Source organism: Diospyros lotus, chromosome 13, assembly GCF_014633365.1.
Source record: "Diospyros lotus cultivar Yz01 chromosome 13, ASM1463336v1, whole genome shotgun sequence".
Taxonomy (NCBI): Eukaryota; Viridiplantae; Streptophyta; class Magnoliopsida; order Ericales; family Ebenaceae; genus Diospyros; species Diospyros lotus.
Genome location: NC_068350.1, coordinates 27,606,117 through 27,631,643, shown reverse-complemented (window position 1 = coordinate 27,631,643; position 25,527 = coordinate 27,606,117). Strand labels below are relative to the sequence as shown.

The 25,527-nt window shown below is 40.0% G+C and overlaps 1 protein-coding gene across 2 annotated transcripts; it reads right to left on the bottom strand.

The window, feature by feature from the left end:
* Nucleotides 1–19,029: 19,029 nt before the first annotated feature.
* LOC127789150 (CBL-interacting protein kinase 18-like) lies at nt 19,030–21,925 on the bottom strand. Of its 2 annotated transcripts, none has more exons than XM_052317950.1 (2): nt 21,765–21,925; nt 19,030–21,068 (listed from the first exon to the last, which is right to left on the bottom strand). In XM_052317950.1, the coding sequence occupies exon 2, from the start codon at nt 20,612–20,614 to the stop codon at nt 19,250–19,252; it is 1,365 nt and encodes a 454-aa protein (XP_052173910.1). In that variant the 5' UTR covers nt 20,615–21,068; nt 21,765–21,925; the 3' UTR covers nt 19,030–19,249. The 2 variants fall into 2 exon arrangements, with proteins under 2 accessions (XP_052173910.1, XP_052173911.1); XM_052317951.1 differs by lacking the exon at nt 21,765–21,925 and adding an exon at nt 21,266–21,749.
* Nucleotides 21,926–25,527: the final 3,602 nt, after the last annotated feature.

Sequence of the window (25,527 nt, the reverse complement as noted above, 5' to 3'; positions counted from 1 at the left end):
GCGAACTTCGTTGTTGATGTTGTTGGTGATTTGGTGAGGTAGGGTTGCCGCCATAAACGGTCTGCTCCGGGCTGGGCCCTGGGCTTTGGGAAAAGAGTTCTTTTACGGGTTAACGACAATCATCTGATGGCTAGCTTTGTTGTTCTAACTCTTCCATGTGCAAACTAGGGTGTGGGGCTTGGCTATTTGTTCCTACTATTTGACTGCTGCTTTCGGGGGTTCTACTTCCTTTATTGTCCTTGCTGAGCTCGGGGCTCCGAACTCTGAGGCTGTTGTGGTAGCATTATCAAGCCTCTTTCTGATCGGTATGAACGTCTCCGACCTTAGTATCTGACACCGGGAATTTCATGGCTAGATGAGGAGTGGATACTTTTGTGCCCAAGTTGTTGAGAGAGGGGCGGTCAAGAAGTACGTTGTATGGTGTCTGGCGGTTAATGACTAGATATCGGATGTAGATTATTTTGACGAGGGGAGTCTTCCTGAATGAAGTTAGTAAGTTGACATAGCCCCTGGCACCTACCTGCTCTCCAGAAAAACCAATTAGGTTCTCATGGAATGGTCTTAGCTCATTTTCAGGGATTCCCATTTTCTTTAGGGTTGACAGGTATAACAGGTCAGTCGAGCTGCCCTGATCCACGAGGACTTTCTTTACAAAGAAATTCACGACGGCGACCGAGATTACCATGGGATCATTGATATTTTTGTCAATACCTTCAAAGTCCTCATCGGTAAAGGAGATTGTGGGGTGTTGGGCCATCTTTCTCGGCTTCCTCTCGGTGCTATCTATCGACATTACCGCCTAGAGGTGTCGTTTCCTTGCTGAGCTCGATTCTCCCCCCTGCAAAACCTCTAGAGATGGTGTCAATGACTCTGGCTACTAGATTCCTTAGGGGTGGCCCGGCGTATTGCTTGTTGCCTGCTTGGGGCCGTCTTTGAGGGTTGCTACTCCTTTACATGTTTGGGTTGTCCTGCAGGGACTGCATTTGGTCCGGTCTATAAACATATTGGCAAAGATAACCTTCCCTGACCAAACGCTCTATTTGGTCCTTTAGGGCTGATGTGAACCCCACAAAGGAAGGTGAGACCCAATGCTCAATAGTGGTTCCTTTGCCAAGGATCGTTCTAAAACAGATTCGTAATAAAGAAAACAAACGACCTTGACCCGTTATCTATAAAGAGATAAGAACCAAAGGTATAAGAAGGTAGGGTTGACGCCACACTCAAGATAGATGAGAAGAGTTGTGAGTGATAAGTCAAGGATGAACGCCACAAGATGAAATCTTGATAAGTTCAAAAGTAGTTCGTTGAAGAACCAAAGAGAAAACTCTCACTAATAATATTGTTCAAAAAACTAAATTCCTCTCGGGTTACATTGGCTTATATAGCCGAATTCAAATTCTAAATTAGAAAGAAATAAATCAAATCCTAGGCATATTAGGAATTGATTACAAGAAGGAAATAGCATAATCTAATAAAGAAACAAGAATTATCTAAAATAGAAAAGATTTAAAACAAAGGAGGAAATAAGGGAAGCTTGGATCAATCTTGTCAATCAATCAATCATCCCCAAATCTTGCAAATCTTGTCAATCAATCAATCAACCAATCAATCAATCAACCCCAAATCTGGCAATCTTGTCAATCAATCAACCAATCAATCAATCAACCCCAAATCTGGCAATCGTGTCAATCAATCAACCCCAAATCTTGCAATCTTCTTATTGGGCCTCCATGAATGCTCAACAGATCTTGTGAGGATTTAGCAAGCTGATTCACATCAAGGGCGGCACATTCTTCGTCTTATACCCAAACATGCGGTGGTAATTGCACCGCTTGTTGGTGTCGGTATTGGGGGTCGTTGCTCACTGATATTCGGGACGAGGATGACCCCGGCGTTGTAAACCTTCTGGAAAATCTGATCCCACTTGGTTGTGAAGGGGGGTGTATGCGTTGTGGTACAATTGAGGTGGTTCGAGGGCTTGGAGTGGTTCTCGTCCCCCTTTGTTGTGATCTTGGTTTTCTTGTTTTTAGTAAGTCCCTCTCGGAGTTGTGTTGATGCCTGGTGGGAGGTCCCGACTGGGGAACCAATTGTGGACGTGCTTGTAGCTTAGCTTCGCTGCGTTGGGTGGCCGAGGCTTCTTCCTTGATGTATCTCGCTGCACGCATCCTGATATCATCCGAGACAGTGGGAGGCTTTTGGGCTAGTGAGTCGGCAAAAGGGCCAACTCTTAATCTGGCCATGATGGCATGTAAGGAGACCGCATGGTTGAGATCCTTGATTTGAAGGGCCTCTTGAAAGAATCTGTTCATAAATGCCCGCAGTGGCTCATGTTCGCCTTGCTTCAGGTTGATAAGACTGGATGATGTCTTATGATGAGCTCGGCTAGTGGAGAAATGAGTGAGGAAGTAAGTGGCTAGCTCGGGGAAGTCGTGGATGGAATTCGGCTCCAGAGATGAGAACCACAGCATGGCTGACTTCCTTAGGGTGCTAGGAAAGGATCGGCACATGATCGGATCCGAGCTTCCACTTAGCAGCATAGCAGCGCTGAATATGGTGAGATGGCCCTAAGGGTCGGTGGTGTTGTCATAAGGTTCCAAAGTATTAGGAAGGCGAAAGCTGTGGGGTAAATGAATGACTATGATGAACTCTAAAAAGGGGTGGTTGTGGGAGTACAAGGATGCGAAAGGTGGGGGAATGAGGGTGTGGGTGGCTTGGTGGTGTTGGTGACGACTACCTTCTGCGTCGCAATTGACCTACTCGTTGGGTTGGTCGCACTGTTGGTTTTGGGTCAACTCAGTAACTTCGTTCTGGAGTTCCTGGACTATATAGAGAAGGACTTCTATGACAGCTGGATTTTGCAGGAGATGGTTGACGTCATTTGGTTCCTGGGCGAGGGCGTTTTCTGGTTCGCACCATGGCACAACGATGGTGTTGGCTTGAAAGGCTCTAGTGAAATTATAGGGAAGATAAGTTTTAGCAAGCCCCACGGTGGGCGCCAGATGTTCCTTTCTTAACTAAAGGGAACACTGGAGGCGAGATCGCAACGGCAGGGTGCGGGCTTCGACGACGAGTCCGTCTGGGGGGCGGATGGCACCTGCAATCACTTCGATGCTCGAGTGAGTAAGAGAGTACGAAAATGAAAGTGTATCAGTAGGTTAGAGGGCAGAACATACCTTGGCTCTGAAGAGAGCTAACTGATATAGGAGGAGGAGATGTCTTCCTGCATACATGCGTCGTGCATCTACAGGTGATGAGACTGAGTATTCGGCGTCGGTGGAGGTTCCTAGGTAGCAGCTTGGTGGCGATGGGACCCCTATTAATGTGGATGGGATCGGCCATTAATGAGGATGGGATCTAAGGCGGTCGTGCCGATACCCAGTGGGGGTTGCAATGATGCTGTGACAGGCTAGCGCGGGACCAAGAGATGGGTTGAGATTGGGCCAAGAGATGGGTCGAGATTTGGGCTAAGAGATAGACCAAGATTGGGCCTAGACGGTCCAGTTTCCATCCCATTGGCTCCTTAGTGTGAACCATGTCAGAATCTTAGTCTTCTTTTGTAGCAAAACAAAGCACACACATATATGGGTTATCCTATACCTCTTTTTTTCTTTTTGGTTTACAAATGCATTTTGTTTGTGCGGTTCAATACATGCACCTACTTTCACAATTTACAAGGAGTTAGTTTCAAGTTAGCAATGTCTTTGCTTGAGGGCTTCCCGCTTACATCACGAACTCATTGTCTTCTAGAAAAGTGTAAATTGTTTCCAACTGTTCAAGAATGGTGCTCGTGAAGCAATCAATATAATGTTGCTCGGCCTTTTGCCTTTGAAATACCCATGGCTGAGGTCATGAGAAACTGTCATTGTAGCTGATTACGCTATCTTGCCCTTGTTGAGTTAAAGGATTTATGTTGAGCGCCAAACATCTTTCAGCAAAAGGGGCATTTAATATGGTAGTCCAGGAGTGATTGCAAAAATAAGTTGCTGCAAAGAGTGCTAATAATTAATCTCCTCTTGTTAGCACTTTGCGCAGCTCCCCATCTCCTACCTCTACTTGAATAGGTAGGCCTCCTTTTGCTCAAGAGTCCCTTTGTGCATGGGGAAAGGCATATTTGATGAAATCAATAAGCCTAAGGTACTTTGATGAGCTTGGGTTGGGATAGGATGGACCTAAGAAACCGATCGACCCAAGCGTCACAAAGGAAGGAGCCGCTCCACTTTTGAACGACTTCAGGGTTTGCTCTCCTTCAAGGGCTGGCATGATTAAGGAGTTATTAACCTTGCCATCGCATACTCGCTTAAGAAGGACATGCATGAGGGGTTTAACTCCCAACCTTGGAACTTTCCTAGCCTGGTTCCTTGCTTTGAAGAACATACTAGATACAAGATGGGGAGGTATGCTTTTCCCCCAATGGAAGGCATAATAGTAGGGGAAAAGCCTTGGCAGCTTCATAATAGTAGGAGAAAAACCTCACAAAAAGCTCCCCAGTGCCTCCCTAGAGGATTTGGGGCATGATTCATAGGGAGGTACCACAAGCTGTTATAGTAAGAATGTTGAAGCAACATCTTCACACAAATGACCCTGGTAGTCGTCGTGAAGGAGGATGACTGTAACGACCCATTAGAGGGCCCAATATTTATTTAGGAATTATTTAATTAATTATTGAAGTATTGATTAAGAGATTTTGTCAATTAATTATTTAATGTGGCAATTTAGAGATTTTGAAGGAAAAGAATAGCATTTATCTCTTTTTAATGCTGGAGTTAAAGGAATTTGCCAAGGTGGCAATTTAGATTTTTAATTGAGAGAATAGTATTTAAATAGCATTTAAATGACATTTATTTTATGGAAATTAAATGCAAGGGCATGAAGGTAATTTTGGAGTTTTATTATTATTTGAGAGTTTTAATAATAATTTTTGTATTATTATTAATTAAGTGAGATTATGTATTTAAAGGAGAATGAGAATCCATGTATGAGATGGATTTGGATTGAGAGTCTCCTAGTTAGATTTGGAGAAGGAATCCAAGTTGTAGAAGAAGTGTGATCTAGGAATTTATGTCTATATATAGAGCCCATTAGCTTAGCTTTTCTTCACGCCCTATGAAGAACATAAAGGCCAAGAGATAACAGAGGCTTGTTAGAGTCTTTAGGATCGTTCCAGGGTTCGATTAGAGAGTTCTATCAGGCAAGTATTCTTCCTGTAATCCCTTCCATTACAGGTTCATATCAGTTTTTCAGATTATTCCAATTTTTCATTGAGTTCTTAGATTTTATATCAGTAAGCAGAGACGTATATATATATATATGCGTATAATAGTGAAGTTATGAGCAAGTTTCATTAATCCTTATCTATTTTGGATTGCAAGTTCTATTAATCCTGATCCATTTTGGATTGAAAGTTCTATTAATCCTCATCCATTTTGGATTGCAAGTTCCATTAATCCTGATCCATTTTGGATTGCAAGTTCTATTAATCCTTATCAATTTTGGATTGCAAGTTCGATTAATCCTCATCCATTTTGGATTGCAAGTTCCATTAATCCTCATCCATTTTGGATTGCAAGTTCCATTAATCCTTATCCATTTTGGATTGCAAGTTTTATTAATCCTTATCTATTTTGGATTGCAAGTTCCATTAATCCTTATCCATTTTGGATTGCAAGTTCTATTAATCCTTATCCTTTTTGGATTGCAAGTTCCATTAATTCTTATCCATTTTGGATTGCAAGTTCTATTAATCCTTATCCATTTTGGATTACAAGTTCTATTAATCCTTATGCTTTTTGGATTGCAAGTTCCATTAATTCTTATCCATTTTGGATTGCAAGTTCTATTAATCCTTATCCATTTTGGATTGCAAGTTCTATTACTCTAAGTTCTAATATCCAGATACCTTGTATCTTATTCGGATGTATCTAAAGTTCTTCGAGTATGATATCCGAATGGTTTGTTTATATATCTAGAAAGGTCAAGATAATATCCGGATGTCTCACTTGATATCTGGATGCCTCCCTCAAAAGTTGAATTTTTCATTCAAATAGTCCCCAGTTATATCCGAACGCATCAGTGAGATATCCGAATGACCAGAATCAAATCCGGATGTCCTAGTTCATATCCGAATACTTCCCAGCATATCCGAATAACTTCTGCTTTGAATGTCAGTGTATCCGAATGAGCCTTCTTCATATTCTGATGTCTTTCATCATATCCGGATATCCTTCCTGATATCTATATGACTTTTCCAGAAATCCAATTTAGCTTCCAGTGAGTCCTAATTCAAGTTTAATTCAATTAATGTATTCAATACCTTCCAACATTGAATTCATAAGCCAGAACATGACAAGTTAATCATAACCATACCATAAATCATAATTCATAGAATCTTTGTATTCCAATATTAGATGAAGATCATATCATGTTCAGCATTATTTTATTTTGACATGACCAGCATTATTTTGTGAGATAAGTGCATACATTTTGGTATGAGCATTGAGCATGACTTTATATGGAGCACTACATATCGTGTGCTAGCATTTATGTGAGCATTGCATTGCATTATGCGTGCCAGGCGGCTTGTCCGCGGGGATCCCATCAATTTCAGTTTCAGCTCAGTTTATGAGTTGCTCGCCTGGTGGCAACCAGGGGGCTAGGGGCTTTGCCCATAGTATGTGCTTACAGTTTTTATGTATGCAGGTTTCAGTTCAAACATGTATGTATTATCAGATTATGTGGGCCTATGAGCCAAAGTTGCATACCTGCATTTAGTTTACAGTTTATGTGCATTACATTTTTATAAATGCAATTCAGATAGTGAATATACAGTACAAGTTCAGTAAGTTATTTATCAGTATCGATATTCTTCGATTCAGCTTCAGTATTCTTTCCAGCTTATTACTTGCTGAGCTTTTGTAGCTCACCTTGTACTCTTCACCCCTCCAGGTTCTAGCAGGAGAGTACCAGATATGGGGCCTAGCAACAGTGGTCTATAGTGTGTGTACGTGAAGCCACTCAAGATAAAAGATGTCTGGGAGTCTGTTGAGTTCTATAGAGTTTTCTTAGATTAGATCTATTTTATATTTTAGTTGAGGGATTGTCCCTTAGATAGAGTTTGTGCTTTTCAGTTTGTATTGACTCAGAGTTTTTATTCTAGTTGATTGAGATGTTCAGTCATGGTATCAGATTTCAGTATATCAGTTAGTTTATCTTATTTTCCCCGTAGCACCTCTTCTCGGGCAGTTCTAGGAGAGGGGGTGTTACAATGACCTTTTTCCATTTTCCCAAAGACGATGCCAAATTGTTGCCAAACTACATCAATTAAATTTATTTGTCTTGAATACAGACAAAACTGAGCCATTCAATGAGTTAGAGGGGTTTGAGATGCTACTAGCAAAATCCATTGGGTTAGGGACCTAGATGAGGGTCTCAAGGGACCGTCAACACCAGGAGAGTCTTCGAGGGACTAAGGACAGGAAGGTCCCAAAGGGTCTCCGGGGAAGTTTGTAGTGGGTCTTTAGGTATCTTGGTTGAGCCTGTAATCACAATGGACGTCAAAAAAGCACGAAAGGATCTTCCCTATGTGGGCCCGCCAATGCCTAAGTCTAACAATGTAGTCCATGATCTTTATGTAAGAGCATGAAAAAGTGTGTATGTTGTGCATCTTAAAGGGTCTTTCGGTGTCCCAAAGGGTAGTGTAGGGTAAGAGTACTGCGGGTGCGTCTTAGAATGAGAGAGGGTAAGGGTCTAAAATGATCCTTTTGCTATGGAGGAGGCAAGTATTTATAGACGGTTGGTGGGGTCCACAGATAAGTCTTCAAACTCTTTCGGGAGATGCATCGGGTGATGCCAGAGGGCCTAGAGATGTCTTTGGGTGAAGGTGTGTGACGCCCCGTCCCCACTACCGGGTGTCACCGTAACACAAGGTTACACCAATAGGTCCTACTTCGGAGGCCGACTATGCCCTAACAACAGGGGAAATGAAAATAAGGTGAGCACCCTGGGTGGGGTTCAGGCTTCACCGCCTCCGGTCATCGAGAACTCGAGGTCTAAGACTCATTTGCAGCAGAAGGACACTCGAGTCTCGAATCTGACCCGAGCCTTAAAAGCAAATTAATAAACTACAATTAGGGTATATCACAACTTACTCACAAAGTACTCATTAAAAGTAACAAGTCCAACTGGGAAATATAAACAGCGTTCAACACAACCACAAAATAATCACATGACAGACACGAGTTACTAGGCCGCATTCCCATCATGGGTTGCCATTCTCATCATTCAGCTGGTATTCGGCATATATCGCATTTCCCTTATTGGGTCCCGAGCTATCTGTGTGATTAGAGGGAATGAAGGGGTGAGTTCTGAGACTCAGTAAAGGTAATATGTAATGCAGTAAATTATTTAGCATGACATCATAGATAAATATGAAGTGCAACATGCATGCAAGCCCGTCCACCGCACCTATCTCGGGCTCTAGGTGACCTCTACTGGTTTCCTCCAAGACCTTATCTCGAGACTCCCACAGTCATAAATCCACAGCCTCATGCCTAGACACTCCCTCAACATCTTATGCAAGCCATTACAAAAGTAATTTACACACAGAACATATTAAACCCTTACCTCGAGAAACGTGCCACCTGATAGTTTGTATCGTTGACGCACTCAAAATCCCTATATATATAACAAAATTAATTAAATAAATCCATGGCAACCATTCTACTAAAATCCTCCCATAAATACCACTAAATTATTTTACTAAGTTAATTTACTAAGCAACTAGCTTAACTATAAATTAGTTTTGATATTAATATACCTCATTGTCGAAAATTCCTTTCCAAGCTCTCAGCCACCTCTCTTGCTTCGCTTACTTCATGCCTTCCATTTTACTCTCATGCCCACCTATTTATAGCCTCAACTGCCCCTTGTTTTCACATCCAAATCCATGGTCTCATCCACTGTTTTATTCTCACAAGACACAAGACTAATTATGCCTATGCAAAACATCATCATTTTATTCTTTTAATTTTCTAGGCATCATTTGGCAGTCCATCATTCATTTTCTCCTCAAGTTCCAAGAGTGTTTGCATTATATAGTATATTATATAATACTCCTCAAGTGAACCCATTGAATTCACCCACAGACTTAGCCATGCATACATATACATATTATAAAACTTACTTGCACACCCATATACCATATATCTCACTACACATGCACACATATAATTTATAATATAATAAAAATTGCATATAAATTCATAAATTATATTCATACTCTTACTTCAACCTTTCACATTACAATTACATCCTTAATATCAATTTTATTTAGATTAAAATATCGAAATTCCAAGATTAATAATTCAAGGTTTACTTAATAAAGGTCGATTTCATCCGTGCGCCTACACAGAATCTTTATTCCACTCGAAAATACTTCAGGGTTGCCTAAATGGCAAAATCGAAGCACCTTTAGGGTCCCCTTAGCTTCCCGGAGGCCTCCTAGACCATTCGGTACCAATATCCATTCGGGCTTATACACAAATTATTCCATAATTGGTTTAACTGCTTCTAGCATCATTAGCCCCATCTCGAGACTCTCACCAATCTCATGCCTTCTTCTCTATTTATACTCAATTTATTATACTTCACCCAATTTATTCTCTGCAAAGTTTGGAGGAATATCATCATGCTTATTCCTTCAATTTCCAAGGGTCATCATTTATATTCCTTCAATTTTCAAAGCCAATTACATCAAAAATGAAAAAGAGATATTCTCTTCAATTTCTAAAATATTCTCAAATAAAATAATTAATTGCCTATTTTCTCAAATATTCCATAATGACCCCAAATACCGAAATCAATAACTACTATTTATCTCCAAAATTATGAGATTTACAAAAATATGGGATGTTATAAGGTGCTTTGATGAATGTCTTTGGGTGGACCTGAAGAGCTCTCTAGGGCCACCAGGTAACTTGGGTCCGAAAGACTCTGGGGGAGTCTTCGGGCGATGCAAATTAGAAGGCCAGACCATCCTAAGGATCCTCTGAAAGCCTTGGCGGACTGTCACCCCAGAGACTTTTCGGGGTCTTTGGACTTTAATGAGATATTTTTTTATTTTAGAACTTAGGATTTTCTAGGGCACCCCACAACAGTTTAACTAAATTTTTAGTAAGAAACCAATGTAGTGGACTGTGCATAAGCTGAACACTATATATCGCTGTGTGTGCATTTTTTAATTCCTTTTGATTTAAGTTTTTATTTTTTAAGTGTGAAAAAGGCTTTAATTCACAACATACTTTACACTGTCATTTGAGAATAGTGTCGTTGGCTCCCCAATTTGAGCATAGGGGAAGGCTAGGTTTTTGGCAAGTTTGCTAATCAAGATTGGGTTTTGAGAGCCCACATTGGGTCATATGTCATTCATTAGTCAGAATCGTTAAAGAGAAACAGAGCTTAGGTGGAGCGTTGCTCGACTCTTAGCCTTGGGGTAGATAAGGCACATGTCAAATTGCCTTGAGGTGGTAACGTCGGTGAGGTTGGGTCGATTGTAGGGACGTCTTGCAACATAGCTCCCTAGTGTTGTTTGTACATGTTGCCAACATTATGGACGATAACTCTTGACTTTTTTCATGCATTTATCGTCTTGTAGTGTATTCTAGTGTTTTGATTTCTTTTGAGGGCTTGAGAAGTTCAAATGGTAAAATGTGCTTCTTAGATTCCCGTTTCATTAATAAGAACTTTCGTTCTCTTCTTGCACTTCTTATGTTTCTTGCCTTCAAGGTTGTTTATTTATTCATCCTTCCAGGCTTTTGTGTGTAGAAATTTTTTACCAAGTGCCCAAACTTTTGCATTTAGTCCTTTCTTAGTGTGTTTTTTGTTCTAGAATGAGCTATTCTCGTTCTTCCATAGGTAATTTTTGTTCTCCAACCAACTATTTTGCTATTCTGAGTGATTTCGAATTTCCAAAAATTAATTTTCGATTTCTTTTTTCACTTTTCATCTTTCTTTTTCTTTTTTGTTTTGCTGCTCCCGTCAATTTCGCCGCCGCCGTTCATTGGACAGTCTCTCGCCTTCGTCGCCGAAAGGTCTCCCGCTGCTGTTGGTCTTCCGCGGTCATCATCCGCTAGACAGTCTCTTGCGGGTCTTGTCTCTTCAGATCTGTTGTTGCCTTCTCGGTTTTCTTCGATTTGTTGTTGGATTTTTGCAAAAATCAATCATCGTCGCCTTCAAATCTGTCATCGAGTTTCCTCTTTTCCAATCTGTTGGCTTCCTCAGTTTCCAAGCTAAGCTTCCACAAGAATCTTCTAAGGTCGAGCTCACCACATTCATATGCATGAGATAGATGATATGTAGATTTAAAGCCTACCGGATTTGAAATCTTGAAAATCAATTTGCCAGTTCCAGAATTTTTTCCATAAAGGAAGGCTAGCTTTTCTAGACAAATGCAATAATTTGATGAGATAATCCACCTTTCTTTCAATTCCTCTGCTTGCATTTCATATGCATGCATATAGGTTAGTGGAAGTTCATGGTTATGCAAATAATATATATATGTGTAACAGCCTGCTCCCACCCACGAGTGCTACTGGTGAATAATTGTCCAGATTATTTACGCACAACACCAACTAATGAAGAGATAGACTATGTTTTATCGAAAAACGTTCTAAGTGGGGACTAAGATTCGTCCTTCCCTTCGCTCCACTCAAGGAGTCAGTCCCAAAACAATTTAAGAACCACAGTAGGACGGGAAGCGAAACCCGAGTGAGTTTCACCTTTCTTCAACTCGTTTTATCACAAGCCAAAGGTGACCCAGGCACAAAACTAGCACATTAAATGTCTATTGAGTACTGGGGGTTTATGGGAAGTACCTCTTTGATCCTTACCTAATCCTAAACTTGGCTCCACCAAATAAGCCATTATCAACCAGAAGTCTACACAATCAATACTACATTATACCGATTACAAAAAACGGGATACCATCCAGCGCCCAACAACATACACATTCACCCACAAGGACATATATATACATGCCATCACATGAATATATACAGGAGATAATACAAATTACAATGCGGCAACAATGCTAGTTGCCACTTCAACCTCCCGATATAATCCCTGCTTGCATCTAGACTCGCAACATCTACAACACGAGGTAAAACCTCATGAGTCACAATGACTTAGTAAGGGTGCAAATGAATGTAAACAAGATAATATATGCAATGCAATGAAAAATAAATATGCATGACTGACGAGGCACCACTGCTCTCCGAACCTACTTATTCGAAGTACTTACCTCCCATATTATCCCTAGCATGCATCTAGTCTTTCCCATGGCCATAGGACTCCACTAGACTACCTATAGAACATGCACAGCACACCACTGCACACAACATATATTTAACCATATCACCAAACATTCACATGGCCACCACCATTGGGGTCGTCCCTTACCTGGCTCGAAATCTTATCTCTGCCATGGGCGAGAACGCTAGCCCGAACTTCTAACTCTTCTAGGATCACCGCCTCCTCGATCAACCCTAAACGCAAATCACAAAACCCAATAACAAAATTTAAATCAAGATTTATGTTTTTGCTATAAACCGCAAAATCACCCATCAATAACTTCCAATAAACCCCAACCGTGGGCATAATCCCAACCAACTCTTCACATTATATTATTCCACAACATCTCACATAATGCAAATTAAATGAAAAGAAATTATTAATTTACCTTTACTCATTTTGAAGGAGAAATTTTGACCATACTGGCATTGCCTCCCGAGCTACCACATCTTGCCCAAATTTCCATTTCTAGGCTTCCAACATGCTCCTCGAGCCCTAATTTAATTTTCAGAGTTTTTTTCCAAATTTTTGGAATTTTCTAGCTATTTTTTTCCTTATTTTCTCCATTTCCCCTTTATTTTATTTTCCCCTCATTTCTCCTTCTTCTTCGCGGCTTCTTCTTCCTCGCAATGCTGCTCCCGCACACACCAGCCTCTGGCTTGCCACCTCACATTTGCTGGCCCTTAGCACTACTAGCACCACCGCCAACTGTCACCGACTGCCCTGTTATCGTCGTCGACCATCGCGAACCACGCCGGCTCGACCTTTCATGCGTAACCAACTGCGCGCTATTGCTGCTGCTGCTGCAACTGCAGCGCCTCCCGCTGCCTCCCGCCACCATCATCTGCTCAAAGTGGCTTCTAAACATCGTTTGCCGCCGCTGGACGTTCCACGCTGCTGCTGCCAGCCTCCCTCGCTTGCTGCTCGCTTCATCGTCGGCCATGGCAGCTACTGCCATTGCCGATCGTCCCTCTCCCTCATTGCTCTCTCTCTCTCTCCTACGACCTCTCTTCCATTCTCTCGATCTGATTCTCCTTCTCGCAAGCTCTCTCTCGATCTCTTCCTCTGTTTCGAATCCAAAGAAAAGGCCATTGTAACGCATCCAATGCGCGCGCGCACACACATATGTGTAACACCCCCGCTTCTGAAACCATAAGGCTCATAATCATATCTGGGGTGTTAAAGGAATCCTGATATACGAAAGCTAGGATCGAACCTGAAGTAGTAGGATTCCTACTAGATTATTATATAGACTTCGTACAACACTATAATACAACCACAAAATACAAGTCTGGTACATAATCTAATTTAAGTAATCTAGCTGCCAATCATATTACAACAGGTAACTTGCACACAGTATTAAAAACTAAAGTACAATGATCTAAACATCTACCATTTTCTTGCTTTTTCCGGAACTTGAGCTCGGGGTACCTGTAAAGTCAAACTTACCTAGGACGTCAAATATCCCAGGAGTATGAACACTCAAGTTAAATAGCTATATCTAAGTGAGGTGGTTTGTGAAATGAAGAAATAAATGTATGAACAAGCCAAAAAAAAATGAGATGCTATGCAATTTCTCCCCTTCTATGGAAGCCCATGCCATGGTGTTGCAATCAGCCCCGCGCCGACATGTCCAACACACCAAATCCATTTCACGGTCCCCGACCGTACATGTCAGCCCCCCGGACTTGCCACAACCACAAATGCAACGAAGCAGAATGAATATAAGAAAAGTATGCATGAAACATAAGGAAAAGTGAGATGCAACCACAAGCCTCACAAAAATGTAAGCAAACATGATCAATATGTACCAAATAGATGCATAAACCACTCACCAAAGCTTCACACTTCTAGGTTGCACAAATTTAGAATCGAACGTCACTCCAAGTAGACTGTTTTATAAAAACTGAGACCTTTTTGTATCCAATCCTAAAATATTTTTAGATAGGTAAGTAGCCACTAAAAATAGGAGGTTGCGTGAAACATTTCAAGTCTAGAAGGCCTCTCACGCGCCCACATGCGCGGCCACAAAGGGCTGCCACGCGCCTGGACGCGCAGCTCTACTGGGTGCGTGTGGCGCACACATCAGACGGACTTCGGACTTCGAAAATTAAAACGACCATAACTCTCTCATTTTAACTCCGATTCGAGTGTCGTTTGAATCTATGGACTCCTCTTTCGATGTTCTACATGATTATAGAAAAAAATGAGCTCACCTTTCAGATTTGGTTACTATTTGCATTGATTTCAAGGCAGGCTCGTATCTTCTGACGGCTTACTTTCGGCTCATACTCGGGCAGAGTTTCCTTCCTTTCTTTCTAGCAGAGTTTCCCCTCTTTTATAAGCAACTTACCTCCTTAATTTAGTGGCCAAAAACCCAACCCAAAGCATGCTTATATAGAGCCCTTAAATCCATAAGATTGGGACACTTGGCTTTCTAAGATGGTGACACTTGGCACTTGAGATTTGCACCATAATTATTGCTTTCTTCCCATTGTGACAAGTGGCTCTTAAGATATGAGCCTCATCATGACAATTTAAACCCTTCGACGAATGAATTTTCACATGTCATGGAGATTTGAGCCATAATGATTGCTTTCATCCTACGGTGCCACGTGTCCTCGAGATATGAGCTATCATCATTACTTTCTTCCTACTATTCCATGTGTCCTTCGAGATATGAGCCTTCATCATTGCTTCCATCCTACGACGCCACGTGTCCCTCGAGATTGGTGCTTAATCATTACTTTTGATTTTTATTTCAAATAGCAAATGAAGAGTTGCCATGTGTCCCAAGTTTGATTTAATTTGGGTTTGAAATCCATAGCCACTTTTGATAACTTTTGGAAACCCAAAGTTAGGTTTAAATAAACTTTGAAGTCCATTGCACTTAGGTCCCCTAAAGATCCTTGAATCTCACAAATTCCCGAGTCTTCGAGAACCTAAAGAAAATCAGGAAAATGCTTCATTTAATTAATAAAAATAGCTTACAAATTTTTGGGTATTGCACATATGTATATATATATATATATATATATATTACACAATTTACATATTAATCCCCCATTTTCTCCATAATTTCACTTAGGAAATTTTAATTACACTTGAAAATTTTTGATAATTGCTCTTGTACCCTCCAAAGCTTAATTTAATTATCATTAAACCATTTACATTTTTTATTTCTTCAAAATTAATATACGACTTCTACTTGGGAATATCGATTTCATCTCTCCACCTACACGGGGCCTTTATTCTACCCGATGACATCTCTGGGTTTCCTTGCTCGCAAAACCGGATCACCCCTAGGGTCCAATCAGCCTCCCAGGTGTCCCCTGCAACCATTTGGTACTGGCACCAATTTAGGCTTATACATAATTTGTTCCGAAAATTATTCCCGATCTGATTGCTTTCAGCGTCATCAACCTCACCTCGAGACGCTCACCAATCTCATACCCTATTCCCTAGACATCCAAGTCCCGAGGAACTCCTTGTCATCAATTCAGTAATTTGCTAATTCATTTCTCGAAACTGACCTTAGGGCCTGCTAGACCGCTCACTATCCAAATTATCAAATTGCCCCTCCCTTAGGGCACCATCATTTCATTTCAGGCTTCTCTCTCAAAGAGCATTCTTAAAAATTTTCTCTTATTTTCTAACACCGGTAATACAGGGTGTTACAATATGCCTCAGCCTTGCGCCTGCTTTGCTGCGCACACGGCTTCCTCTTTCTCTCATGTGTTTATTATATATACAAATATATATTTATTAGAGAAGCACCGTTTATATTATATATATATATACATTATTATTATTGAGATATAACAATAAATTTATTTGATCAAAAACGTCATTGTCAAGTCATTTAAACCTGCAATGAAGAAACAATTAGAGTGCGTGGGGAGATTCCTGCCAAATACTCTAATACTTAATTCAGACATTAGAGATAATGAATGTTGCATTGAAATCAGTATCAAAGATGTATCTTTTTTTAAATAAATATTTGCTTATTTATAGAGAAGTATGGAATGATTCTAATTAGTTCAAAATTAAAATTTTCACAAATAACGTCCATCTTAACCTTTTCTAATCTTATTAACATTAGAATTCTGACATTTTGAAATCCATTAAGATTATGATTTTTAATATTTTAGAATCTATTAGAATTAAAATTCTTATAAATGGTATTTATTTCAATATTTCTAAATTCTTTTAGAATTAAATTTTTTTATGGATAATTAATTTTTTTTAAAATATTCAAAAGAATTTTTGAATATTAGAGTTATTTAGTTTGCGTAACTGAGAAAGAACTCCCCCACCCCCAGTTATAGAGAAATTTACACTTTTTAATTCAAAAAATTATTTTAAACTCTTAAACTTTTTTTTGTCTTTTCATAAACTTTTGCCGACACAATGTATACATTGTCAGGGTTTGCTTCTGCATTTGTCGCTTCCTCTCAAAGATGTTTCCAGTCTCTGGAGGTTATTTTTCCGTGTCGAGTTTAGAGGCTGTTTGGCTTAGCGTTTTTTTCAATAGCTTTAAGTTATTTAACTTTTAAGTTAAAAGTTAGATAGTGTTTAAGTTGATAATGTGTTTGAATAGATGTGTTTTTAAATTATCAATTATTAGTTATGTGTTTGATTTGAAAGAGTTGATAAGTTATCAAAATTTGATAAAAAGACTCAAATAGACATGGTATTAAATGATGTAAAATTTTATTATTAAATATTAATAAATTATACATAATTATTAAAAATATATTAATATAATATTATTATATGTATTATATATATACATACACACAGTGCATGATTGGGGTGGAGGAGATGAGGGTGGGGGCGGCGGGCAACTTTCGATGGGGAGACAGAGGAGAAGATGAGGGTAGTGGTGGTCTAGGGGATGGGGGCAACGGCCGATGGGGGTGATCGTGGCTTGTGGCGACAGATCTGGAAATAACGGTGATGGCACGACCCACAGTAAGGAAGCGGCTTACAGTGGCCCAGATGGGCGATGGCGACGGATGAAGGAGGGGTGACGATGGTACTGAAGGAGGGGCGACGGCGTTGGACGAACCGAAAGGAAGATGAGATGGGAGAAGAGAGAATGGAGAAGAAGATGTAACTGTAATAGAGGGACAAGGGTGTAAATATGTAAAATATTCGAGGGTAGCTTGGTACTTTAATCGGTCAACTTAGTATCATTTTTTGCAAAAGCTGGTCATTTTTTGCAAAAGTTGGGGGACACCAACTTTTGCAAAACGCTATTATAACCACTTTTAAGTTAGACAGCATTTACGCTGCTTATTATTGTCAAATACTTAAATATAAAACACTATCTAACTCATAAGCTACTTACCGCTAACCCAAACCACCTCTTAATTTCTAGTCCCACGCAATTTAATCTTCATTTTCTCAATTTTGCTATAGGTCCCGTTTCCGACCTGCCTTAGCGGTCGATTTCCAGGAAGTCGTTCGGTCACAGTGACGGTCTCCCGAAGCTGATTTTTGGCATCTCACGGTCTCCCAGAGATTGTTTTCCGACCTGCCTTAGCTACTGTCGATTTCCAGGAAGTCGTTCGGTCACAGTGACGGTCTCCCAAAGCTGATTTTTGGCATCTCACGGTCTCCCAGAGATTGTCTTCCGACGTCCCAGTCGATCTCCTGGAGAACTAATTTTCTTGTCTCACGGTGTTTAGCAGTTTTGCAGCCCTCGCTCTCTTTCTCGTTTGGTGGAATTAATTCTTAGGCTCCTAAAAATTAGCTTCGTGCTCTCGAAATTTTAGGGGATGGTCTCTCGAGGTTGAGTGTCTCGAGTGTTGTGAGGATGATTCTCTCGCGCAGGTCTCCGGTTCTTCAACGATCTCCCGCAACGATTTTTTGCTCTCTAACAGTCTACCGCGGGTCTTGAGAGTGAGTCTCTCTCGGGACCTGAGGTCTGAGAGTCTCAAGTGGTGTGAGAAGGGTTATCTTGCAGAGATCTCACGGAGCGAGCGAGGGTCTCTTGTCTCGGAGACTTGAGTCTTTGTTTTTTTCTGACTTTGTTGATTAGCAATGTTTCTTCAGGTTATTACAGACTGATTTTTTATTTTTTAAACGTTTTTCATAGATAGTATTAATTGTTATAGCTCGAACAAAAAAATAAATTTATGAGATAAAAATGTCATCTGCAGACCATCTGAATCTATAAAAAAAAATACGGTTAGAAGGTATAAAAAGATTCTCATACAAATACTTTGACATTGAAATAAAATATTATAAATACTAAAAATTATAGAACAGAAGAAAGAGACAATCTTAAATCTCCTTGAATTGGCATTTTTAATAAATAATATTTATCTTAACATTTTAATATATTATCAAAATTTAAATTTTTAATAAATAATATTTATCTTTTTTATACCAAGGATAATATTTATCTTTTTTGTGAGGCCCTTAGGAGTTTTGTAAATGCCAGATTTATCTGGGCAAAAGACGGCCCTTTGCTATGGGCTTTTGGGCTGACCCAATTTCTTGGGTTGGCCCAGATTCTTTATTTTTATAGTAATTAACTTTTCTATAGTGATGTATCAATAATAATAATAAGTTTGAAACCAATCCAATTGCTTCCACAATCAGACCAGGCTTATCCAGTCAGATTTGGCATGGATTTAAAGAGAACAAAATAATGGAAGATCATTACCCAACATCAAATGACAGCATATCTCCTGGCATCAACCATTGCTATATTACACATCTTTAAAGCACCAAAACAGATATCACAGCTTCTTCATACATAGATGATCCTCTAGTCGTCACAAAAAATTCCAATAACAGAAAATATGGGCAAACGAAACAAGAAGTTGCAATCAACCTATAAGAAACTTCATTTGTTACAGCAGCAGAGATAATATACAGTCTGCAGTAGTAGCTATTAAGAGGAGGATTGTTGATCTTCTTGCTGTTGGGGTTGGGCCTGCTGGTCGCCCTGCCATGTCCAAACAATGTCTTTAAGGGCCGGCCTTATTTCCTTCTTCATTATCTCCTGATACTCCAATGTATCCCCGCTCGACTTTTTCACCTCAACCAAATGGAATGTTGGAGTGACCTCAAACACCTCAGCGTCGATAGACAAGATGCCCTTCCTGCCTTCGTTTGATCCTTCCAGTTTCAACAGCCCCATCTCCCTCTTCATCACTTTCAGCCTTAGACATTTCGCAATGTCCTCCAACTTTGAAAGAATGGTCTTGGCAGTCTGCCTAGAGGTAAATCGCACTTCTTTCTTTTGGTCATTTTCCCCTAACAGACCAGACAAGTCAAAACCTTGTGAAAAGGAGATGATATCAAAGGCATTCATGTTGCTGGGTTTCACAAATTCTTGCTTCGCCGCTCCTGAACTGCTGCAATCCTCACGAGGACCAAGCACTGCATTGATGTCAGTACTAACTGGTTCTTTCCTCTCCATCTCAATTCTCATCGGTTTGGAGTTATAGCCTTTCCCAAACCAAGGACTTCCCATGATCTTGGCAAGGGATATCCGCGTAGTTGGGTTCGGGTCCAGTATCTTCGACAGCAGTCTGCGTACTTCGGGGCCAAACCAATTTGGGACTTTGAACTCTGCCTTACTTATCTTCCTGTACATTCCCATCAGATTTGAATCTTGGAACGGGAGATGGCCAGTCAACAGAGTATATAATATGACCCCACACGACCAGATGTCTGCCTTGGATCCATCATATCCTTTCCTACTGATTACCTCAGGAGCAACGTAGGCAGGCGTTCCACAGGTTGTGTGGAGCAATCCATCTTGATGCTTAGATTCAGCAAGGGCACTCAATCCAAAGTCTGATACCTTTAGATTCCCATTCTCATCCAAAAGTAGGTTTTCTGGTTTTAAATCACGGTGATAAACCCCTCTACTGTGGCAGAAATCAACTGCGCTGATCAGCTGTCGGAAATGGTTCTTTGCAACATCCTCCTTAAGCCTCCCTTTTGCCACCTTGTTAAAGAGCTCACCACCTTTGACATATTCCATGACAAAGTAAATTTTGGTTTTGCTCGCCATAACTTCAAAAAGCTGGACAATATTTGGATGTCTAACCAGCCTCATTACAGAAATCTCCCGCTTGATCTGATCGGTCATTCCAACCTTCAAAACTTTCTCTTTGTCAATTATCTTAATGGCCACGCTCATGCCAGTTCTAAGGTCCCTTGCACGATGGACCTTGGCAAAGGTTCCTTGGCCCAAGAATCTCCCCAATTCATATCGTTGCATCAACACGCTCCCTTTGTTTTCCATCTCAAGTTACAGAGACTAACACACACAGTAATATACTATTTTCTCCAGCTAATCCAAAACAATATAGCATAACTATTCAAGAAGCAATCATAAAGACTATAAGACTTCAGCCATCTTCAGAAAGATAATGATATGATGTGGCTTGACCCCTAAAATAGTTTGACAGTGTAAGCATTAGATGAGCAGAGAGGTGGGCAGGGCTTTGCATTATATGTCCAATTTCATCAAGAACAAACATGGAAATCTCAAATGGAACTTCAGCCTCGTCAAGCTCAGAGAAGGAAACCTTATCTCTCAAGAACATCTTGCTGCATTCCCTAGATGTGTAATGAAACTATAAAGACTACTCGAAAGATGGTTGAGTTTGAAAGATGGTTACCAAAACAGTAGAACAATGGAGAAAAGATTTGTTGGAGCTTCAAATTTCTGGTAAATAAATGAGATATTCACCAACCTGAGAAGAAATGAAAATGGTATTGTAAACAAAAACATAGACATATAACTGATTCAAAGACAATGGAAAATTTTAAAAAATACAGACTAACAGAAAGGAAAATATCCAAATTAAATATATACTGTGAAAGGCAAAGAGGTTAGCACTAAAATTCAACAACAAACAAAAAGGAAAAAGCTATCATTCACAAACCATACTTGAGAAAACCCTACATCTAACTTCTCTGGAAACTTTCATCAAATTGATTTACCAACAGTCCCGGCGTCATTCACAAGCATTTCTTTCTAAACATGCATATACTTAGATTGTTAGCTCAATTCCTTTACAAATTTCGAATCCAAAAGGAATTCCAAGTGAACTCGAAATATGATTGGTACATCCCACTTATACACACGTAAAGGGAAAAAGGATTCCAAATAGACCATTCTAGAAGATCAGAACCCTCCCCCCCCAAAAAAAACTGAACAGATAAACAATATTAAAAAGGAAACAAACGAACAGAAGTATCTGATTATTTGGCCCAGCTTGTTAGAGGTTTCAATTTGTCTTTCTCTTTTTCTTGTTCCCCGCTAGTAATTTATTCAGCAACCAAACAAACAAACGGACGAGAAAAAGGAAATTTCACAGCAAAGCTTCGAAAATTTTACAGAGAAGATGTTGTAAAAGGAAAGGAAGGAAATTGAGCTGCTGAATTACCTGATTTTGGGGACGGTACAAGAAGCAGCAAAGCATATGAAGCGGAGAAAGTGGAATCACATACAAAGATGAACACCAAGAAGACCGCACACAGCAGCAAACCGGAAGCTTCTTTCTACAATGTCGTAGGCTTGGTTATTTCTAGGCTCTTTCATTTACGGAAATGCCCCCAACCGAATTATTAGTTAAGTCATAAATTATGATTTATGCCTAGATTGAAAAATAGAAACAAATCCAACGTTTATTATTTAATTTCTTTCCCAATTCTATTAATAGTTGGATCGTACTAGCCCAATTGAGTCCGGCCTGATGGAGGCCAAAGACCCATACCGACCTTTCAGCCCAATCTCAATCACATGTCTGCTAGCAATAATCATCATCACTCTTTATACTTACAACACTCTCACGTATAAGTTTTATCGATATTTAATGTAGCATTTAATGAAAATTCTGTCGACCCCATATCTCTGTCAGAGAATTTCGTCGACGTCAGATATCTCCATTCAATCTCGCTACAACACCTAAAGCCAACTTACATGTTAAAGAATTCTTTTTTTTTTTTTCCTCTCAATCTGCTTACTATTCTATTAATAGTAAATTCAACTTTATGGGGGCGCCTAGGGTGAGCGATTCACCTTTTAGACAAATAAATTCAACTTTAATTTTGGTCTTAATTTTGAGTGTTGTTGTGACATGTTACATCAGATTAAAAAATTATAAATATATATATATTTGTAAGTATTATATATAAATTAAAGAAAACAGCAGCTAATCCATTGCTAATAACATAGTTAAAGTCAAATCATATATTTTTTTATGATAAATATATGATTGTGAATATAAATTTTTCGTACTTACTTAATATGAACACTTATGATATTATTCTTAATGTAAAAAAATAAATAAAAGTCATGGAACGAATAATAAGGTTGAATACATCTGAATCTACAATAGATTAATGGGGGAGGCAACTAGCGGTAGCTATTGAGTGGCAGATTGCATCATTGATTCATTTATTCATTATTGTTTGTTTGTATCCATCAATAATTGGTGCCTTAAGATTGGCCAATTTATTAGGTGGAACCACCGGCAAAGAGAACATTTTTGTATGAAGGGTTGGTTGGTGGCTGCCTAATCATTATTCATTTAATTAATATACGATAATTAATTGCTTTACTTTTTGTTTAAGCTTAAGCTGGTGAAGGTCTTCCCCCGGTGAGTTGTTATTTGTTTGAGTAAATTTTATGTTGCACTCGCTAGCTAAAATATCTCACCATTTTTATATTTTGAAAAATGACATATATCTCTTTTGTTATTAATAGATCAAATTAAATAATTATTTTTTATCTGTATTTAAGATATATTTTTTTTTCTCCCTTCTTATTTCTTTCTCTAGCTATTATCATATCATTAACGAACGACAAAATCTTACCCATCACTGGCCATTAGTGATCCAACTTCCTCATTGTTGCACATTGAAAATGGGAAAGCCAACAATCGAAGGTTTTCGGAATGGCCTCCGGGGGAGTTCCCCTGAAGAAGTCAATTTAGATCAGGAGAATGCCTTCTCTCGAAAAGGTTTTCGGGAGCCTAGTCATCTTGGAAATCTAGACAACCTTCCGAAGACCTCGATTAGTCTCTTAAAAACCCTTTGGGGGCTAACTCCCCCGAAGGCTTAACCCACTAGCCTTTGAAGCCTTTCTAGAAACACATCTCCTATTGTTTCAACCTATGTTGTTTCACATAACACGGTTTGCCTTTCTTTAGGCCATCTTTCTCCTGGAGACCCCCTCACCAAGGTCCTCCCAAAACCTAACCCAAGGACAACCATACACCCTTACCTAAAGGGTCGTGCCACGTGCCCTCATGCTTATGCCACGTGTCTTGGCCTGTCACATGTCTTAATCCCTCGAGGGGTATAAATATCTTTTGACCTCTCATCTTCTGGTCCTTTTTTCGAACCCAGAGACTTCTTTTTGACTCTTTGGAACATACTCTTATGAAGCTTACACTTGCATATCATACTGCATTTACATCATCTCTTCAGTAGCACGACCATGTTTGACTTAAGCATCGGAGGACCTAGGTGGAAGAGATCCCTATGTGCCTTTCCGCGTCTTCTCACACTTGAAGACCCTTCTCCTTCCAGTGCCATTCTTCTACAAGATCCTCTTCAGGTGCCCCCTTACGAGTAGACCTTGTTCTTTCACCTGACCAAGTCGACCTTCTGGCTACGCATCCCTGAAACAAACAAGTTTCAATTATTATATTTTGACAACAACACTTGTCATGCATTGATAATAAGAAAGAAACATCATTGCCCAACACACACGCGGGCACGCTCATGCACACACACACACACACACACACACACACACTCTCTCTCTCTCTCTCTCTCTATATATATATATATATATAAATATATATATATCTACACATCCAGACACACAATATCTCTATATCTTTTCACCAACGTTGGGTTTTCATTATTGTTTGCACACACTTTTTCTCTCTCTTATTTCTTTCTCTCTTTATATATATATGTATCACTATTTCTCTATATATTATTTCATAATCTTCCATAAAACCTAAATTTGGGTTCCATGGAGGTTGTTATTGCATGGATACAACAATTACATTTATTTATCTTAGGGAACAACTCAAGCAAAGTCTAGGACAAAGCTCAAGGTCTGGGGCACCACAGGAGAGTCAACAACTACTAAGCTTGATCTGCTGTTTCGGAGAGCTAAGGATGCAAGGAGTCTCTGGGTGGCTCGGAGAGAGTGCTCACGAGAAGTCTCTTGGGGAGACTCGAGAAATCTCTCCAAGAAGTTTCTCTGTCTCAGAGATAGTGCTCTCGGGAAGTCTTTCTGAGAGGATAGTGAGACCGTTACACACATGTCCCGATCAATCGTCGAGGCCTGGACTCCTATAAAAGGCAAGGCACAACATGATTGGCGGGATCTGAACATCTGGTAGCCGATCTTAATCCTCTCAAACTTTCCTTTCCAAAATCATTTACATTTCTTTTTGCAAATTTTCCTTTTCCTACATACTAACTTGATAGTCAGAGGGTCTTTGCGAGAAACCCTTCCCGTAAGCCTTCTAACACTTGTCTCATGCTATAACTCTTCCAAAAGTCGAGGCCAGGCAGGTAGTGTTCCCTCCGAGAGAACCTTTGTTCTCTCTGAGGCCCTCGAAACACCTTCCTAATAAAGGTGTATCAGACCCCCTTTGAGAGCCGTCTGCAAAAGTCCAGGCACCATCCTAGTCGACCCTTTTTGAAAGAGTCCCTCCGAGAGACCGCCTCTCCAAGAAAGCTGGCCTCTTCCAGAGATCACATCCGAAAGGCCTTTTAAGCTCTTTTGCGGTTCTCTTCGCTCAACAAGCCCTCTCTCCAAGAGAGCTCTTTCAGCAGCTCTACTTTCGAACATCGACATCTTACATGGCTTCAGACGACGGTCTCCCTCACTCCAAATAAGTTTCTAATGTTATATTTTTGGCAACAACAATTTGGTGCCGTTTGTTGGAAATTGACAAAAAGCCAAGATGATAAAAAACACTAGATCGACCAACTTGGGAAGCCCGCCCCACCAACAAGTAGAAACACTCATTTTAGAACAACAACTACTGGAAAGCCCAGCCTAATGCCCCCACTACAACCAATATTAGTGGAACATCACCAGGAGCAAGAAGTTCACTCAAGATGTGTACCCCATTCGAAGGACAACCAGGTAGTCAGCTTAGGGGGGTAATCAGATTG

What these genes read in the sequence shown, in the direction of transcription:
- LOC127789150 (XM_052317950.1), bottom strand. Translation starts at nt 20,614, where the DNA reads ATGGAAAACAAAGGGAGCGTGTTGATGCAACGATATGAATTGGGGAGA.